This window comes from Brachionichthys hirsutus, chromosome 13 (genome assembly GCF_040956055.1).
Source record: "Brachionichthys hirsutus isolate HB-005 chromosome 13, CSIRO-AGI_Bhir_v1, whole genome shotgun sequence".
Taxonomy (NCBI): domain Eukaryota; kingdom Metazoa; phylum Chordata; class Actinopteri; order Lophiiformes; family Brachionichthyidae; genus Brachionichthys; species Brachionichthys hirsutus.
In genome coordinates, this window is record NC_090909.1 from 7,014,349 (window position 1) to 7,030,071 (window position 15,723).

At 43.4% G+C, this 15,723-nt stretch overlaps 1 protein-coding gene across 1 annotated transcript; it reads right to left on the reverse strand.

Annotated features, from left to right (window-relative positions):
* Nucleotides 1-33: 33 nt before the first annotated feature.
* On the reverse strand, nucleotides 34-5,961 carry zgc:110239 (uncharacterized protein LOC550326 homolog). Its single transcript, XM_068747038.1, has 11 exons — nucleotides 5,826-5,961; nucleotides 5,050-5,109; nucleotides 4,875-4,967; nucleotides 3,829-4,001; nucleotides 3,336-3,591; nucleotides 3,028-3,223; nucleotides 2,748-2,941; nucleotides 2,578-2,669; nucleotides 1,088-1,249; nucleotides 709-898; nucleotides 34-624 (listed from the first exon to the last, which is right to left on the reverse strand). Exons 1-11 carry the CDS (start codon nucleotides 5,863-5,865, stop codon nucleotides 437-439), a joined length of 1,644 nt encoding a protein of 547 aa, XP_068603139.1. The 5' UTR covers nucleotides 5,866-5,961; the 3' UTR covers nucleotides 34-436.
* Between the last annotated feature and the right edge of the window lie 9,762 nt (nucleotides 5,962-15,723).

The window sequence follows — 15,723 nt, forward strand, 5'->3', positions numbered from 1 at the left end:
TCTTATGACTACAAAGAATATATATCAACCAACTCACAGAATCAGAATACTTTATTGATTCCAGTTGGAAATTCGGCAAGAAGCAAAAAAAACAAAAAACAGAACAATTCTCAGTTTTTATTGCATTGATTCCCACATGGCTTGTAAATTGCAAGAGAATAAAAAAACAAAATGGACCTTGTACAAATCAAATGAAGGCACTCTAGCAATGTGACACACGCAATAAATCAATGCTTGAAAAAGCTAAAAGTGTTCTGTGTGCAACTTGTGCTGCTTTTCGGTTCAGTCTCGCACCATTTGACTGCAACATTCGACACCTTGTCATCGCCATGGAGCCCAGCATGACGCGACAACAGTAACACATCCACCATAAAATCGTCATTGATCATCAGACTGCTGCACACAGTGGCATTAAAACAGACAGGAATGGGTGTGGCTACACCAGCGTAACAAACGTAGCGTCAGTGGTGACGCCACAGTTATTATCCTTCATAGACATGAGGATGTAGCCATCGTTGCCCCAGTAGGTGGACCACGAGTTCTTTACCAACCAGTATGGCTGCCCGTTCAGGGTGCCGTATCCCACCGCGAGCACAGCGTGGTCCAAGTCGTCCGTGGTGTTACCTGGGAAACAGAAGTCTGCTGAGTTTAACACGGAGACAAACTCTTGTTGCAAAATGTCAGCGAGAAAATGAGCGGCAAGCTAACCACAAGCGGGTTCGTAGTAGACGCCGTGGCTGTAGAAAACAAACGATGGATGTGAAGCATCGATGCCGATGGCCGCCGGCCCGTTTTTATAGAGCGCCATCTTCAGGGCCTCTGCATCTCCTGATGTCACGTTGGTGTAGCTTTTGACGTGTGCAGTGAGCTGAGATGAGTTCAGGTGGCAAAACCCGTTCTGCTCAGACAGAAACAGAAGCCAGAAGCCGTTAGCACAGCAGAGCCAGTCGGGGTTCCGTCATAACCGACACGCAGATATAAAACGCTTCATCGCTTTTAAACAAAAATAAAAAAGGACTACATTTGTGAGGGTGAAAACGCCTTCACAGCCGCTTTCTGACATTCCAGGTGTTTTTTTGCGTCTCACCATTCCCCTGTAGGATCCGTAGGTTTCCGTGGTGGCGATGCCTCCGTGCTTCATGATCCACTCGTAGGCTCTCCACTCCTCCCCTCCGTCACAGCCATTATTGCCAAAACCCCAAGAACAGTCGACCAGCATTTGTTGAGACAGAACCTGCAGGGATCCCGTCTGGAAGACAGAGTAGACAGGTAACCTGCCTGCTCTGCACCAATCACGCCATCGTAAGCAGGCTTCAGTGTCTCATGGTGCAAATAAAAACAAAACAACAGTCGGTCGTAATAATGATATATACTATAATAATGATTATATTTGTAATCTCGCTCTTCTTAGACGCGTTACTGTCGTTGCTTTATGCGTCTGTGTTTCTCACTCCATCTCTACCCCACCCCCGCCCCACCCCTCAGAAGACAGAATGTTATCGTTACCATCATCATTACATCAGTCCCTGAAAAAAAAGCAGCTTATTCTCACCCGTGTTTCCAAGTGCTTGATGTGGAATAAATACTACAGCACTTGCTCTCCTTGGGAAGTGCCTTCATATAAATTACATTGTGATTTGATTCCAGATCAATCTAATTGACTTGACAGTTTATTTCCTGCTTTGCTTCACCAGCAAAGGCAAAAAGACAAAGTGTGTGTGTGTGTGTGTGTGTGTGTGTGTGTGTGTGTGTGTGTGTGGGGGGGGGGGGGGCGGGGGGTAGCTCTTTATCCCAGCCTCATCAAACGGTTCATGCCAATGGTTCTGTGTGGTTTGATTTGTTTTTTTGAGAATTGGATTTCTTCATTTGCCCGTCTCCACTTCTCCCGTAACACATTACACTCATGCTTCTTAGACTCAAATGATGCAAAACCACAATTCTAATAATGTATGACTTTAATAATGACAACCTCAGAAATGCTTTTTTTTACTTTATTCCATGCTGAGTGTCTTAAACATCCTTATCAGCCTGGACTAAGCAGCTACTCCATAGCAAGAGGCAGAACAAAGGATGCAAATGAGAGGCGCATCTCATAATTTACCATTCAATGGATGGAGTTGACTGGCAACAAGGGAAAAGGAATGTCTTAGAGCTTTGCCGCTGTAAGGCCCGGAGGCTAATGCACGTATGAAGGTGGGCCCAACGATCAGGGGAAGAGTTCTCAAAGAGGCTCTTTTCTCCATCTTAATGGAGTTAAATTAACTCATCACTCATCATTTCCTTTCTGTATTGATCTCTAAAATTATGAAACTCGTCAATCCATTTACCCCCCCCCCATATCTATAACAAACTATTGTTTCCCTCACTATAACGGGGTGTAATTTTCCACTTGAGTAACCCAATGGATTACAGAACAGATTATTAAAGTTACATCTTGTAATAATCTATAACAACTTCATATTAAAGACGATGACAGAAGAGCTGCCGCCCTGCATCAGGAAGTAGATCTGATGAATGAGGACACAGGGACAGCCGGATTTTTTAACCCTTTTACCTTCACAATGAATGAATGAATACCTTTAGGAAGAGAGCGCCCTCTACTGCTCCAGTGCTGCCAAAGCTCCAGCAGGAGCCGCAGATTGCCTGGTCCTTCACTGGAGTTACAGCACCTGAAGAAGCAGAGATGAACTAAAAAACTAGAAGTCTTGCCTGGAAGATGCATCATCATTTAAACGGTATAAACATACCGTGAAGCCTCCAATCAAATGACTCGGGCGCGGTCACCCCTTTGTAGGCCTCGGAGAGGAAAGGCAGCCCTCGGTTTGGGGTTTTTCCTCTTTTACTTCCTCTCATGGAGGCGAGCTCCGACTTGGTGCGATCTGACAGGGAATTCAGAGCCAGAGAGAAGGACAGACCGGCTCTGTTTTTGGAGTGGATATACCTGCAGTAACAGGAAAACAGTCATCGGCTTAAGATTCACTAGCTGCGCATCGTAGTTGAGCAGCAGCATCTCAACGCTCCGCTCACCGAAGGTTATTGACAAAAGCCTGCTGCCTCTCCTCGTGCTCTCGCTCATCGCTGTACTGCCGCTGGAACTTATCCTTGAAGTAGCCGAAGATTCGCTGCGTGTGGCCCGATGCTGAGGTGTGGATGAGCTCTTGCATTGGATTGGCCAGCATGTGGTGCTCCACTCCCGGACCCGGAAACCGCCCACAGCTCATCCCTGATAGTGACGACATTAAACAATACAGAAGTGTTTTACCCCCCCCCCCCCCCCCACTTCACCAACTTCTTCTCAAACAATCTGATGCATGCAGCTCCAGCAGAGCACAAACCTTCAGGCAGCAAGAAGGCTTTGGGGTCCACTCGAGGGCTGAACTCGGTGTAATCCACCAAGTATTTGTCGTAGTGGGACCCAAGCAGCGTGTTGTAGCCCATCATCTCGTAATGGACGGGCGTATCGGGCAGCTTCGTCCCGCCTCCCTCTGAAGGAATCACCCACAGTGTGTACGTGTTCTTCTTCGCACCCACGTTGTTCACGTGTTGCCAAACCTCACACAGGGAACCTTCATAGTACTCCTTCCTGAGGAACTGCACCATAATAAAGTGTTGAAATTAGAATTTCAGGCTGTTTACATTTCAATAGGCTTCTTTTTGACGGGAATGTAACCAATAATGTAAACGGGAAAACGTCAGTCGCATTCAGTTTGTTCACACTGGACACACACAAAGCAAATCCATCCCGACGGCTCATTGGCTGTAAGCTAAAATGTCAGAATGACGCTAATGTAGCGTCTCAACCACGTGTTTGTGTTTGTACATCCAGACCTTGAAGCCCTGCACTTGGGGCAGCGACGCCTGCGGTGAGATTGCTTCATCCTTTGTCCCGTTGACCTGGAAACACTTCATCACATTCTGCTCCACCTCTGTGGTTTCAGGAGTGATTTTATAGGCGACGCCCCACTGCTGCTCCGCCCCCAACTGGAACGTCGACACCTGGCCTGTCGGTAAGCAACGCGAGAATGACGCCTCATTTTAATCGTAAGACTATTCTGCTAGATACCCAGCATTTGTTTTGTGCTTCCGTTGCCTCGTTTATGTTGTATATGATTTCAAATGTTGAAATTTGTGTATTTTATGACATTTCTTTTACAGAACCAAGAATTGTTGGAAAATCTGTTGAGATTTATTCCAGACTTTAGACAACATACAAACATGAAATGCTGCTTCTGTGGCGTGTCATGGGCTTATCTTATCTTTACCTGCCAGATTTAAGACTGACATGCTTATATGTTAAGAAGAGCAACTCAAATAGATTCATTAACAGGCACATTCTTACTCTTGAGATAATTTGCAGACTTATCAGTTCATTGGAAAAGTAACAGCAGGATTATTGTCTAGTGTTTGAATTATTCTATCCATATTAATTGAAAATCCTAAACTGTAAATGGAAGTATTTAGTTTGTTTTGCTTTTAACAGTTTATACAGTTCTAGTTACCCATAATGTCATTACATCATTCCAAACATGGCACATATAGACATTTTAACAAAAGGAATGAGAAGGAAGAGGGCATATTTGACAGGAATAATCTAATCTAATATATATATATATATAATATTAATCAAGAAAAAGTCTGCTTAGCAAACACACAAGATTCTCACGAGCTTATCCGACATGATTCTACAGAGTAAGTCTTGTGACAGTAGTTATTAATGCATTTTCACTTCTTCTTTTTGTTGTACTTCTTGCTTAAGTTCTGCTCTGGTTACCTGGGTTGGAAACAATAGCCTCTCAGTTTCACATCACTGATTCAAGCAATAAAAAGAAAGAGTCAGGTTTAACAGAAGCGGCTACAGTCCAGCGGTTTCTCACCGTGGTAGTAGTCAATTCGGCTAGAATTAGACGACAGATCAAACCAGGCCTCAAACGGCTCCTCGATTTCAGCATAGGGGAGAGAGATCATCCCTACAATGGAGAAGTGGGATAGTTTTGCAAGTGAGACTGACTTTTGAGGAAAAGGAGGTCAAAATACAATTTTATAATTTACCTTTGACATGATACTTGATCCCAAAAAGTGGAAGTGAAGGGAATGATTTTCCATCTGCAGCTGAAATCAAACATAAGAAATATGAGTCTTTTCTCCTTTTAAAAACTAGCTGTACATCGATAAGTAGGGAAGATTTGTTGTTAAAATGTAACGTTTGGTCACGTTTGACAGATGTTTGTGAGTAGACCTGGTAATGAAAATCATCAAAGTCCTTTATCCAACCAGTCGTAAATAATCAGCCCTGTGTTGACGAATGTGCTGATGACCAGCGTGTGCTCGTGATGGCTGAACTCTGACCTCAGAGGACGACATGTGGAGCTTGTACCATTCCATGAAGAAGACGATCACCATTGTAATCAATGCTGACAGTGGACAGACTAATTACTGATTAGACAAAGTGTCGTGTCCGCTATGAAATGGTAATGCCTATGTTGTTGATTTTATTATTTAATGCCTGTCATTGAATCAGTCCAGATGAACAAGGAACAACACAGCAGTTATTACACAAGATAATAAACACAGTGATCACCTGAGTCATGTGATATCAGCAGAATATCATGTGATACACCCCCCCCGCCGCCCAAGTAATTGATACATGTACGTGACAAGCATGGTTATCGATTTGCTTGCAGTTTGTGCTAAACATAAAGATGATTTCCCAAGTCTATGATGCCATTAATTATTCGCTAACGCAATAACAGTTAGCTGCTGAGTTGCAGTAGCATGTAGCAAGCCGGCTAACTGTAAACAAGACGTGGCTAAACGTTGTATCTTACCTACAGTCCATAAAAGAACAGCAGCAATGTACGAACGCATTGCGTCCACTGTGAGGGAAGAGATCCGGGAATGAAAGCCTGTTAAACGCGATTCAATAATTTATGTCCCTCCGACACAAATACGCTTCTAAAAGGATCATTGAAATGGCACTGCGGCACAGAGGAGGACGGTCCAATCAGATCACAGGAGGCGGGCGTTAAGCGAATATCACGTGATTTAGGTCACGCGAGTGTTTTCTAAAAGTTGGGAAAAGGTATCACCGTTTTTGCAGTGACGTCATTTCAGAGGAGATATTATATGTATATAAATAAGTTTTGATAAGGTGAAAACATTTATTGAAAACAATGCGACTGAAGGTTAAAGACCTCCGACTGGACGCAAAACCCAAACATGGCACTAGATGTCAGTATCTAACAGACCATTGTTCTTACGAGGCCTGATTTATTATTTATATCTTCTGCTCTTTAAACAGGAATTTGACCCCCTGAGCATACTCGAAAACTCACAAAATTTTGCAAAAAAATTCAGTCCCGGCAAAAAATTATTTTATTAGTAAATGTTTTTGTTAATAACTAGCACTGCCTAGAATGATAACAGTCTAAGAGGGTGTTCAGGTCTCCACAGCTTTACATAAATCAACAGAGACAATGCAGATCATTGAGGCATTACAATAAATCTTCACCTTGTAAAGTGCTCTATTTACTGTTATTTCATTGAAATATATGTACCATATTATTGTGTCACTTCGAGTAGAGCATAAGTCTGTTGACACGACATAACATAGTAGTCTATTGAAATTCAGTTACTTCAAGCCACTCCAATTAATTATTGCCTTCTGCAAACATCGGCTGTAAAACAGAAGCGTTTACTCTGAACTCATGTCCTCACATTTGTTCCCAACGGACACGTGTCAAACTGTCAATATGTAGATAATAAGGAGCGTTAGGAGGCTGGGTCCGCGTACCCGGCCGCAGCAGAGGGGAGCTTCATAACAAGTCTGGTAAATTGACAGTGAATCATTCTGACAGATTAGCCTTTCATTCTTTCTTTAGTCATTATAACTGTAGATGAATGGTGAGGCGGGAATCGGGGCTGCTGACAGAGAGTAATGGAAATGACGTTTTCCTATTGTTGTGTTTTTCTGCACCATTTAGTCATCAAAGAGACGAATTACCAGTTTCAACTTCAGAAATGGACTTGGGATGGGTTCAGTCATTGAGACATGGTTTGGAACATTAAACTCCAGGATGAGCACACCTTTTGCATATGTTAAAAACTGCATAACCAAGACGTATCTCGCAGCTAAGTGCATCTCCACGGGTTACAATGAAATAGGAGTGAACAGAACAGAACAACTGCATCCATTTACTTGACAGCTCAGGACCCTTTAGAAAAAAAAAATACTGACAGGAAACAAATTATGCCCACGTTTGTTCTTTCTTTATATAAATTAGTAATGGAGGGAGGATTAAATCAGTCTTGCCTTGTTTTGCTAAATGATTCGCTGCAAGCGTTGGTTTAAAAATAGGCTTGAAAACCATTTTATTATTCTGTCTTTATTTTGCCGTTAAAAGATGCTGCTGCGAAGCTGAATATTCCTTTTTTGGAAATGGCTGCAGAAGAGTCAGTCTTTTGGTCCATTACTTTGGCACAGAGTAAATGATCTCTGTAGCTATTTGAGGTATTGATCTCTTTGCTAAGGCATATCACATTATTGCGAGGTAGATCAGCGCTAGCGTGTATTGACAATGTTACCATTTAAGAAGAAATATCATCAACCTTTTTGAAGAAAAAAAGCAAATTACTAGAGAGTTTAAAAAAAAGTCCAATCGGTATTTATTCTTTCCAGAAAACACAAAATTCACAAATTCAGGTTTGCTGTGGAAATGCTCTGGCTCTGCATGCTGCCTTCCTCCTTTCCATATTTACCTGTGTGAATTAAGCCTTTCAATTTAAACTAAACCAGTCAGCAATTGCTTGTTTGACCCTTGTGGAGACTGAGTAATACTGTGATACAATTTGCCAGGATGCATTTGAAGGGAGCGATTAAAAAAAAAATTAAGGGCGTGATTTCCTCTTGTAAATTCCTTCAGGTCAGTTTTCTTTTTCATCCAGTGAAATATTCCAATGAAAGAAATGAAAATGTAAGAAAATACAACTGATCATCATTTCTGATCAGCTGTATTTTCTATGGAAGGAGGATATACTGTGTATATATATATATATATATATACAGTATACACACACACACACACAGAGAGTCACCAGCTTGGAGCCACACCATCAAAGAGCACATTTGACAGCTGACAACAGCTTTCTTAGAAAAGAAGGCCACTCACGATCACTAAGTTTTACCACATCAAAATGGGATGAACCAGGAATCACGCAGGGTTCAGGCACCCTGGTCCCGGCCGGACTACATGAGCCATGACATTGGGATTTCACATGATCGTTTGAGGGGCTGAAACTCATTGATTGACATTGCTTTTCATTTTGCCTTCAACATTGGCTGCTTTACGAGGAAGCACCTTATAAATAGTTCATCTAATTTTGCTATTCCCAATGGCAGTGCAACATGTCAGCAGAAAATAGAGATAAGTGCATGCCTGCTCCGTCTCCACAGCGATGCATTCTGCTGATATCTGCGTGACTGCTGCAAAGTCGAAACCATTTTGGGCTCTTTTGTTTTTGCAATGACTTTTATTTGTATTTGAAAGATTGATTCTTCGGACATATTCCTGCATCAGATCAGGTAATGGCTTCTCCAAATAACATCCGGCCAATATTCATGGGGCAGAAAATTGGATTTCCAGTTTTATTTGTGAATTCAAGTTTTCAATCTCAGCCAGGTTTGCAGAATAATAAAATAATTTCCCTTAAAACACAGCCAGAGAATTCCTTTTATTCTAGCCGTAGTGTGTTTCAGAAGAATGCCAAATGAAGACACAAACAGAAGCTGTGCCAGGCTGTGAAGCAGGTGATGCGAGGCTGAACTGTAAATGATTCTGGCCTGCCGATGAAAACTGGTGAGGGGCAAAAGTGTTCTGAAAATGGCAGATATTGCATGCTGACCCAGTGAATGCTAAATATTCATTGAGCTGCTGTCTGCTGCGCGTGTGTGCCGCTACATCTCGGTGGCGTTGTTAGCAGGGAAATGGTGTGTCACGTCTGAGCGAGAGTGCAACTGACGAGGAGGAAGATGGATATCATTAAGATAATGAGGCCAGCCTGCTAATGCATGGGCTTCTCTCCTATATTTGATTGAATATATTATTGAGTATAACATGTAGCCTAAAGCATAGCTTAGGGCCCAGGGTCATATGCTGCAATCACCTTCTGACAGGGTTGGAATATGGAAGCATGTGTGGCATACAAGGCTGTCACAAACATTAAATATTGCGATTGAACTTGTTTTAAAGGATTTAGTGGTTTTATTTGCTTATTTGATCTGCAAATCATAAAAACACACCTTGTAATGATGAATAGACATTCATTAGCAATGCCGCTATCTTGGATCACTAAAGCGTTTTTCATTTTTATTTTTGCTGGCGCAAAGAATCAGAAAATAGTCATTTTAATGGATATTTTTATTTGCATTTATTTTGCTGACTTTTTCAGTCTCCACCTGTGCCGTCTCCGGGTGGATAAATCTGGCCCAAGATCTCCAGTATTAAAAAGTTCATCATATTTGCTGTTGACAGAAACCTGCGCAGCGTTGTTGAGTGTCGTATTCTTTAACCAGCCAGACTGAGATTGTATCGTGTCTGGTCTCCTCTACTCCCTGACACAGCGCAGCTTTCTCGGTGGATTAGCTCTCTCTGGGAAAAGACTGGCCTAATTAGCTATATAGCTAGCTGAACCAAAACAACCTACAGCACAAAACAGAATCTTTTGATTCATTTCAATTGTCTTTGACGATGTTTGGTTCTTTAGATGTACTTTAGCTTTCTTTTTCATTTTTAAATACAGCCCTGTTGTTTTCATAGTGCATAATTCTTGACATAGGGCTTTTACAAATATTACATTTAATAAATATGACAAGGTAGTGTATTAATATCCTCATTAACATTATTATTGTTGGCGCTGATGTGATTTATGTTCATATCCAGTGGCTTGGCATCGTGTTTGAATAAAGAGCCAGGCAGCTTGGGATCATCCTGGTTGCATTATTTATCTTTTATTGTTGTTGCTTTATTGGTGTTGTGTGAGTAAATGTAACTGGTTGCCAAGTGTTGTCCTTGTTGATATTTGTGAGTGACAAAGATTTAGTCTGTTTGTGATGCAGCATCCTGCCTTAGTGTCGAGGTGCAGTAATTCAATTTTTTTTTTTTAATTGTGGCAGGAGTGAATTACTTGGTGTAAAAAAAAAAAAACACAACTAGGTATAAAATATACAGTCTGCAACTGAATGGTGAGAGAGAGAGAGAGAGAGAGAGCGCGCACAGGGTTATGTCGCTGACCTTGGTGCTGAACTCATCTAACCAAGCTGCTCCTGCTATTAATAAAAACAATGAAAGACAGGACTATTTTATTTTATGACAAATGACGATACATTGAAATGCTGGTGATCCAATCCGACACCACTTCCCAGAACATGGTTTAATAGCCCTGAAAGGGAGGAAGCTCAAAGCTTGTTTCTTTGTGTGTGTGTGTTTATTCAGAGTTAAAACACGGCCCGTCGTTCTGCGTCCTCTCCCGGCGCCTCCGCGCGTTGCTCGTGGACCTGAAGAGACGCTGACTTTGTTCAGCACTGATCAAGAAGCTCGTTGCGTGGAGCTGCAGCAGACTCCTGTGAATCTGGAGGACGCACTGTCTCCGTGGGAACAGCCACTGAATCTTATTTAAATACACCCAAGGCGATGCTCTTTGTCTGTGAAGATGACGCTCCGTGTAAAAAACAAAAAGAGGAACGAAATAAAACACTGAAGCAATGAACAGCTTGAGAACTCTCTTTCAGTCTGACTGACCCATTTCCGCAGCTCGAGTGTCAATAAAGCCAACGCGGTTGCGCTTTCAGAATGTGCCGTTCAGTATAGTAACTATGCGCTGGCGACGCGTCCGGGGTGTAGCCCCGCCTCTCGCCCACAGCAAGCTGGGATAGGCTCCAGCACGACCCGCGACCCGGTACCGGCCAAAGCGGTCCGAAGGATGAATGAATGTCCATGCGTATTTATTGTCCGTTTATTTGTTTGCCCCACCCTGAGGCAGCTGAGCAAGGCAGCAGAGGATCCCGTGGGGGGGGGGGGGGAGGGAGCGAGAGAGAGAGAACGAGAGAGAGAGAGAGAGAGAGAGAGGGAGAGAGAGAGAGCGAGAGAGGGAGAGCGAGAGAGGGAGAGAGAGAGCGAGAGAGAGGGAGAGAGAGGGAGAGAGAGAGAGAGAGCGAGAGAGAGAGAGCGAGAGAGGGAGAGAGAGAGCGAGAGAGAGCGAGAGAGAGGGAGCGAGAGAGAGAGAGAGAGAGAGAGAGAGAGCTTGTCGTTGCTGCTCCTCCAGCCTCCGTTCCACAGCGGCCGTGGAGCTGCGGAGTAAACGCGTCTTTCTGTTTCTCTCACTTCAAGAAAGAATCCGTGAAAGTGACAGCGACGCACGGGAACCCTCGACTTTAAGGTAAGGGTGCTCGTGGAACGGCTGTCCGTGCTCGCAGCCCGTGCACGGCTGTCGTGTGTGTGTGTGTGTGTGTGTGTGTGTGTGTGTGTGTGTGTGTGTGTGTGTGTGTGTGTGTGTGCTGCTTTCATTAGTGCGGGCTGGTCTGTTTGCAGAGCGCGGAGCTCCCAGCTGTGTCAAATTAACAGGAAATAAAACATGAAAGTTGCGCCATTTGAGAGCGCAGGACGACCCCCCCCCCCCCCCACACACACACACACACACACACACACACGCACACGCATCGAGTCAAACACACAAGCACGAATCCGGTATATCTGGCGTGGAAAAGAGAATCTGAGATGTTGGTGATCGCCGACTTGCATCTGTGCGTAAATGCTCATTGACCGTGAAGGTGCACGCGGGTGTGTACGCGCGCGCGTGTGTGTGTGTGTGTGTGTCCCGGAGAGGAATTGACGCTGTATGCAGAAGCAGTGCAATTATACAGTGGGCTGCAGAGGTCCATAACGGCCTTATTAATCACGAGAGAGAGAGAGAGAGAGAGAGAGACGCGTTGAGAGGGGAAGGAGATGGTACCTCAGGACCACCCGCCCGGACTCCTCCACTATAGCGGGGGGGGGGCGTGTAAACGTGATGCGCATCCACTACTCTGCCTCTGATCCTTCACGGTTAACGTTTGGTTTCGTTCATGATCTCAGTTATCGCTGCATCCCGGCTCGTGTTTTTGGCTCTGCATGATCACATATCACACCATTTGTTTGATGATCTTTGTAAAATGATCAGGAACAACACACACACACACACACACGCGCACACACGCACACAGGCTTTGATACCGCTCTTCCTCTGCATCAGTGTGATGCATGCCAAACACACGAGCTTGAGTACTGCGTTTACCTGGCATTGTGAATCTGTATCCCATGTGTGTGTGTGTGTGTGCGTGGGTGTAGGTGGGGGGTTCCCTCAGTGGAGTAGATTTAATGCACTGAATGGCTCTAATGTTGTGTGTGTGATTATATTAACTTGAAAGGCTTCTGCAGAGCAAAAAGGGATCACATGAAACCCGATACCAGTGGAGTCCTGACTGACTATAGTATAATAGATTATTAATGGTAACGTAAGACATCAGGCTCTCTGCTTGGTAAGTAAAACACTGCTCTTGAATATTCCCTAAGTCCGAGACTGAATTTTTAACTCATGTGCTAGCTGCCCCCCCCCCTGCTCTCCTCTTGAGTTCATCCTGCCTGAACCCAGTTTGCAGAAAAAAACCCTGTTTTGTGATGAAGACACCGAATACTGGCTGGAATGTATCAGACGTGAAAATGACTTGAGTGAGTAGATTCAGGTTATACTTTTGAACATTCATCTCATTTTGTCCCCCCCCCTCCCTCCCCCCACGAGAAAAACAGTGGAATAAAAAGTCTGTCCCACTTCATTAGCTCATGCTATCATGATATACTCAGATGGAATACGACAGAAATGCTTCTGAGATTATACAATATTTATATTAAATGTTCCATTTGCCCCCCCCCCCACATCTAAATAGCAAATAAAACCCAATTTGAAATGAAATGCCAATCCTCCTCTGTTTTTTGCATTAAGACGCAGGATGCTTTCAGAACGCCAGTTCACTGTATTATTTTTTCCAAAACTCATTCAACCTTAAAATGGATTTTCTTTTATTTAAGCCATGGACTAAAGAAATCATAGGCTATGCGTCATGCTTATTTCCTCTGACGTGTTGGGGTTGAATTTGCCAGGGCTCATTTTGGTGCATCAAAATGCATCGCGTAGATCCCATTATTTCCTTTCGGCATCACATCAGAGGCTTGGTAATGATGCTCCGTCTTGAAGGGTGCATGAAGATTGAGCATCAGCGGGCCATGATTCCAAACACACTCTAAGAGGAAAAGAGGTGTGGAGTGGGAAGAACGACACCATGTGCTGCGTAGATATAGTGAGGGAAGTCCTGAATGGGCCTTAATGAATGTCATGGCAACCAATGCAAGCTGGACCACAAAAATGTTTCTGTAAAATAGTCAAAAGGGCATAAATCTGTCCGAGGGAAATATTTTTATTATACTTTATTAGTGGAAGCTTTGACCAGATGCGGCTGTTAACTCAAGTAGAACGCGTCCTCTGAGGAGCATCAATCTCTGCACAGAATTGCAGTTCAGCGATAGCGGCATGGAAGACAAGGCAAAGTGCTTTAAGGGTTATTTTCTCTCTGAAGCTGACCGCTGCATGGACACCTGGGGCAGCAGAGGTGACGTTATTTGAGGGACGTGCTCCTTCCTGTTGAGGTGGTGTATTCATAAATGGTGCTGGTGATGAGAACAAGCTGAGGAAGCAGCGACTGCCTATCCACACGGACGCCGAAAGCTTCCTCCCCTCCCTGCTTTGCCCTCCTGATTCTCTCTACCTACCCCCCCCCCCCCCCCCCCCCAGCCCTGACTTTAATAAACCATGCAGAGTGTTACGCCATAAAGAGGCCATTTTACATATGGCATATTAATAAAGAGCATTCAGCTCCAGCACAGGCGGGGGTTTATTGGCCTCTCAGAGTCACAACCAGCAGATTGGCGACCATTTATGCTCAATATAAACACGCCTTATCCTGTCATCAATGTGCTGAATAGAGGTGAGGAAGACATGGTCATATTGAGCAACACATTAACCATCAAACTATGAATATTAGAGCAGATTTGTTTCCCAAACCACGTCTTTAAATCCGTCGTGGCAGCCAAAGTTACGACGTCTACGGCCCCTTTATCTGACTTGCTGGTACAAGTCGAACAAATATAAATACATCATTTGTACTCTTAGTGGATGCATAACATTTGAGGATTAGATGCAGGATGGAGTTAGATTGAGATGCATAATTCTGGTTTGAAATGATAAGGATGTAGATTTTTTTTTTTTTTACGTATAGTTCAGATTCTGAGGGGCCACAATGAGTTTTGATCTAATTTGCCTTGCTTGCTAATATGCTTTCATTCATTCATTCATGAATGCTAATATCCTTATGGTAATTAACAGTATGACATTTAGCTTTGAGTTAATCAGTAGGCCGAACACAAACACACAGATGAGCTGATTAGATGCTGCAGACATTAATGAAGTTAACATGCAGGTTTGGGGTTGCGCTTTGCAGAATGACTTCCGTACAACGAAAGAAAGAAAATGTGCTGCAGCCGGATCCAGATCATCTGGGTGTGTCCACCGTTTTTATCATGTTCATTTCTGGCGTGAAAGCTTTTTCCCAAATCTGCTTCTCATTAGGCCCGAGGAATAAGGGAACCCATAAAGATTACACCTTGTGTTATTTGGAGATTGAGAGCTGCATGGATACGTACATACCCAGCTCTGTGTCAAGAAATCCACCGGCGACAAACAGTGATTATTAAAGAGTAAGATCATAAATGTCACCATTTAATTCTGCTTAATACTTCCCTGACATTTCCTCAGTAAGTTTATTATACTGGTGCTAATGTTTTCCCTGGAGTCGTCTCTACCGGCAATTTCACAAACACTACTAAATATATTGTGGCCTCTATTGTTAATACAGGATCTCACAGAGATATGCACACATGCATATTGATGATTGTGTATATATATATCCTTCTCTTTTAATTGATAACATACCCCTTCATATTCATTGTTGCTGTAATGGAGACTAAGCACCTTGTTTTGACACGCCGAATACGAGGATTTAATCTCATCCACTAGTTATGGCAGAACAATGGGTCAACATTTACTAAAGATTACTACCTGAACAATAAATAAACTCTCAATAGATCTAGGAACCAGTCGTTGTGATTGAAATGATGCAATGGAGAGAAAGATGCTCATTCATTCTCAATACTCTGATAAAAAAAAAAAAAACTCATTGTTTGTAGATGAGACCTGGAACAGAGCTTGCATGCGAGGGACACATTTAAAGAGGCGAGGGTAATTGCTGTAACCTATCTGGGTTGAAAAATGTTTGCCCGTGTTCCAAATGTACTCTGATGCACTTGTGCATGAAATTGTTCCCCTTTCCATGCTAGCAAGCCCCAAGCCCTATTCCATTTGCCCATCCACAGCCTGGCAACTTAGCCTTTCTGTTATGTGTGTGTGTGTGTGTGTGTGTGTCTGTGCATTGAGATTGTCCGTTTGCCTTCGGAGGCCCATGGGAGTTATGGGTATGCACAATACGAGTGTTTGGACGCCAATGACTCCAGACGAATCATTAGTCGGGTTTCATGACTGCCGTCGAGCATTAGCATTCACAAAGAAATGCTGATACTCCTGGGG

Bases quoted from the DNA above. Each gene is read 5' to 3' on its own strand.
- zgc:110239 (XM_068747038.1), bottom strand. From the start codon at position 5,865: ATGCGTTCGTACATTGCTGCTGTTCTTTTATGGACTGTAG. The intron at 5,110-5,825 runs GTAAGATACAAC...GTTTGATTTCAG, and splicing joins TGTTCTTTTATGGACTGTAG to CTGCAGATGGAAAATCATTC. The intron at 2,942-3,027 runs GTGAGCGGAGCG...CTGTTACTGCAG, and splicing joins GCTTTTGTCAATAACCTTCG to GTATATCCACTCCAAAAACA.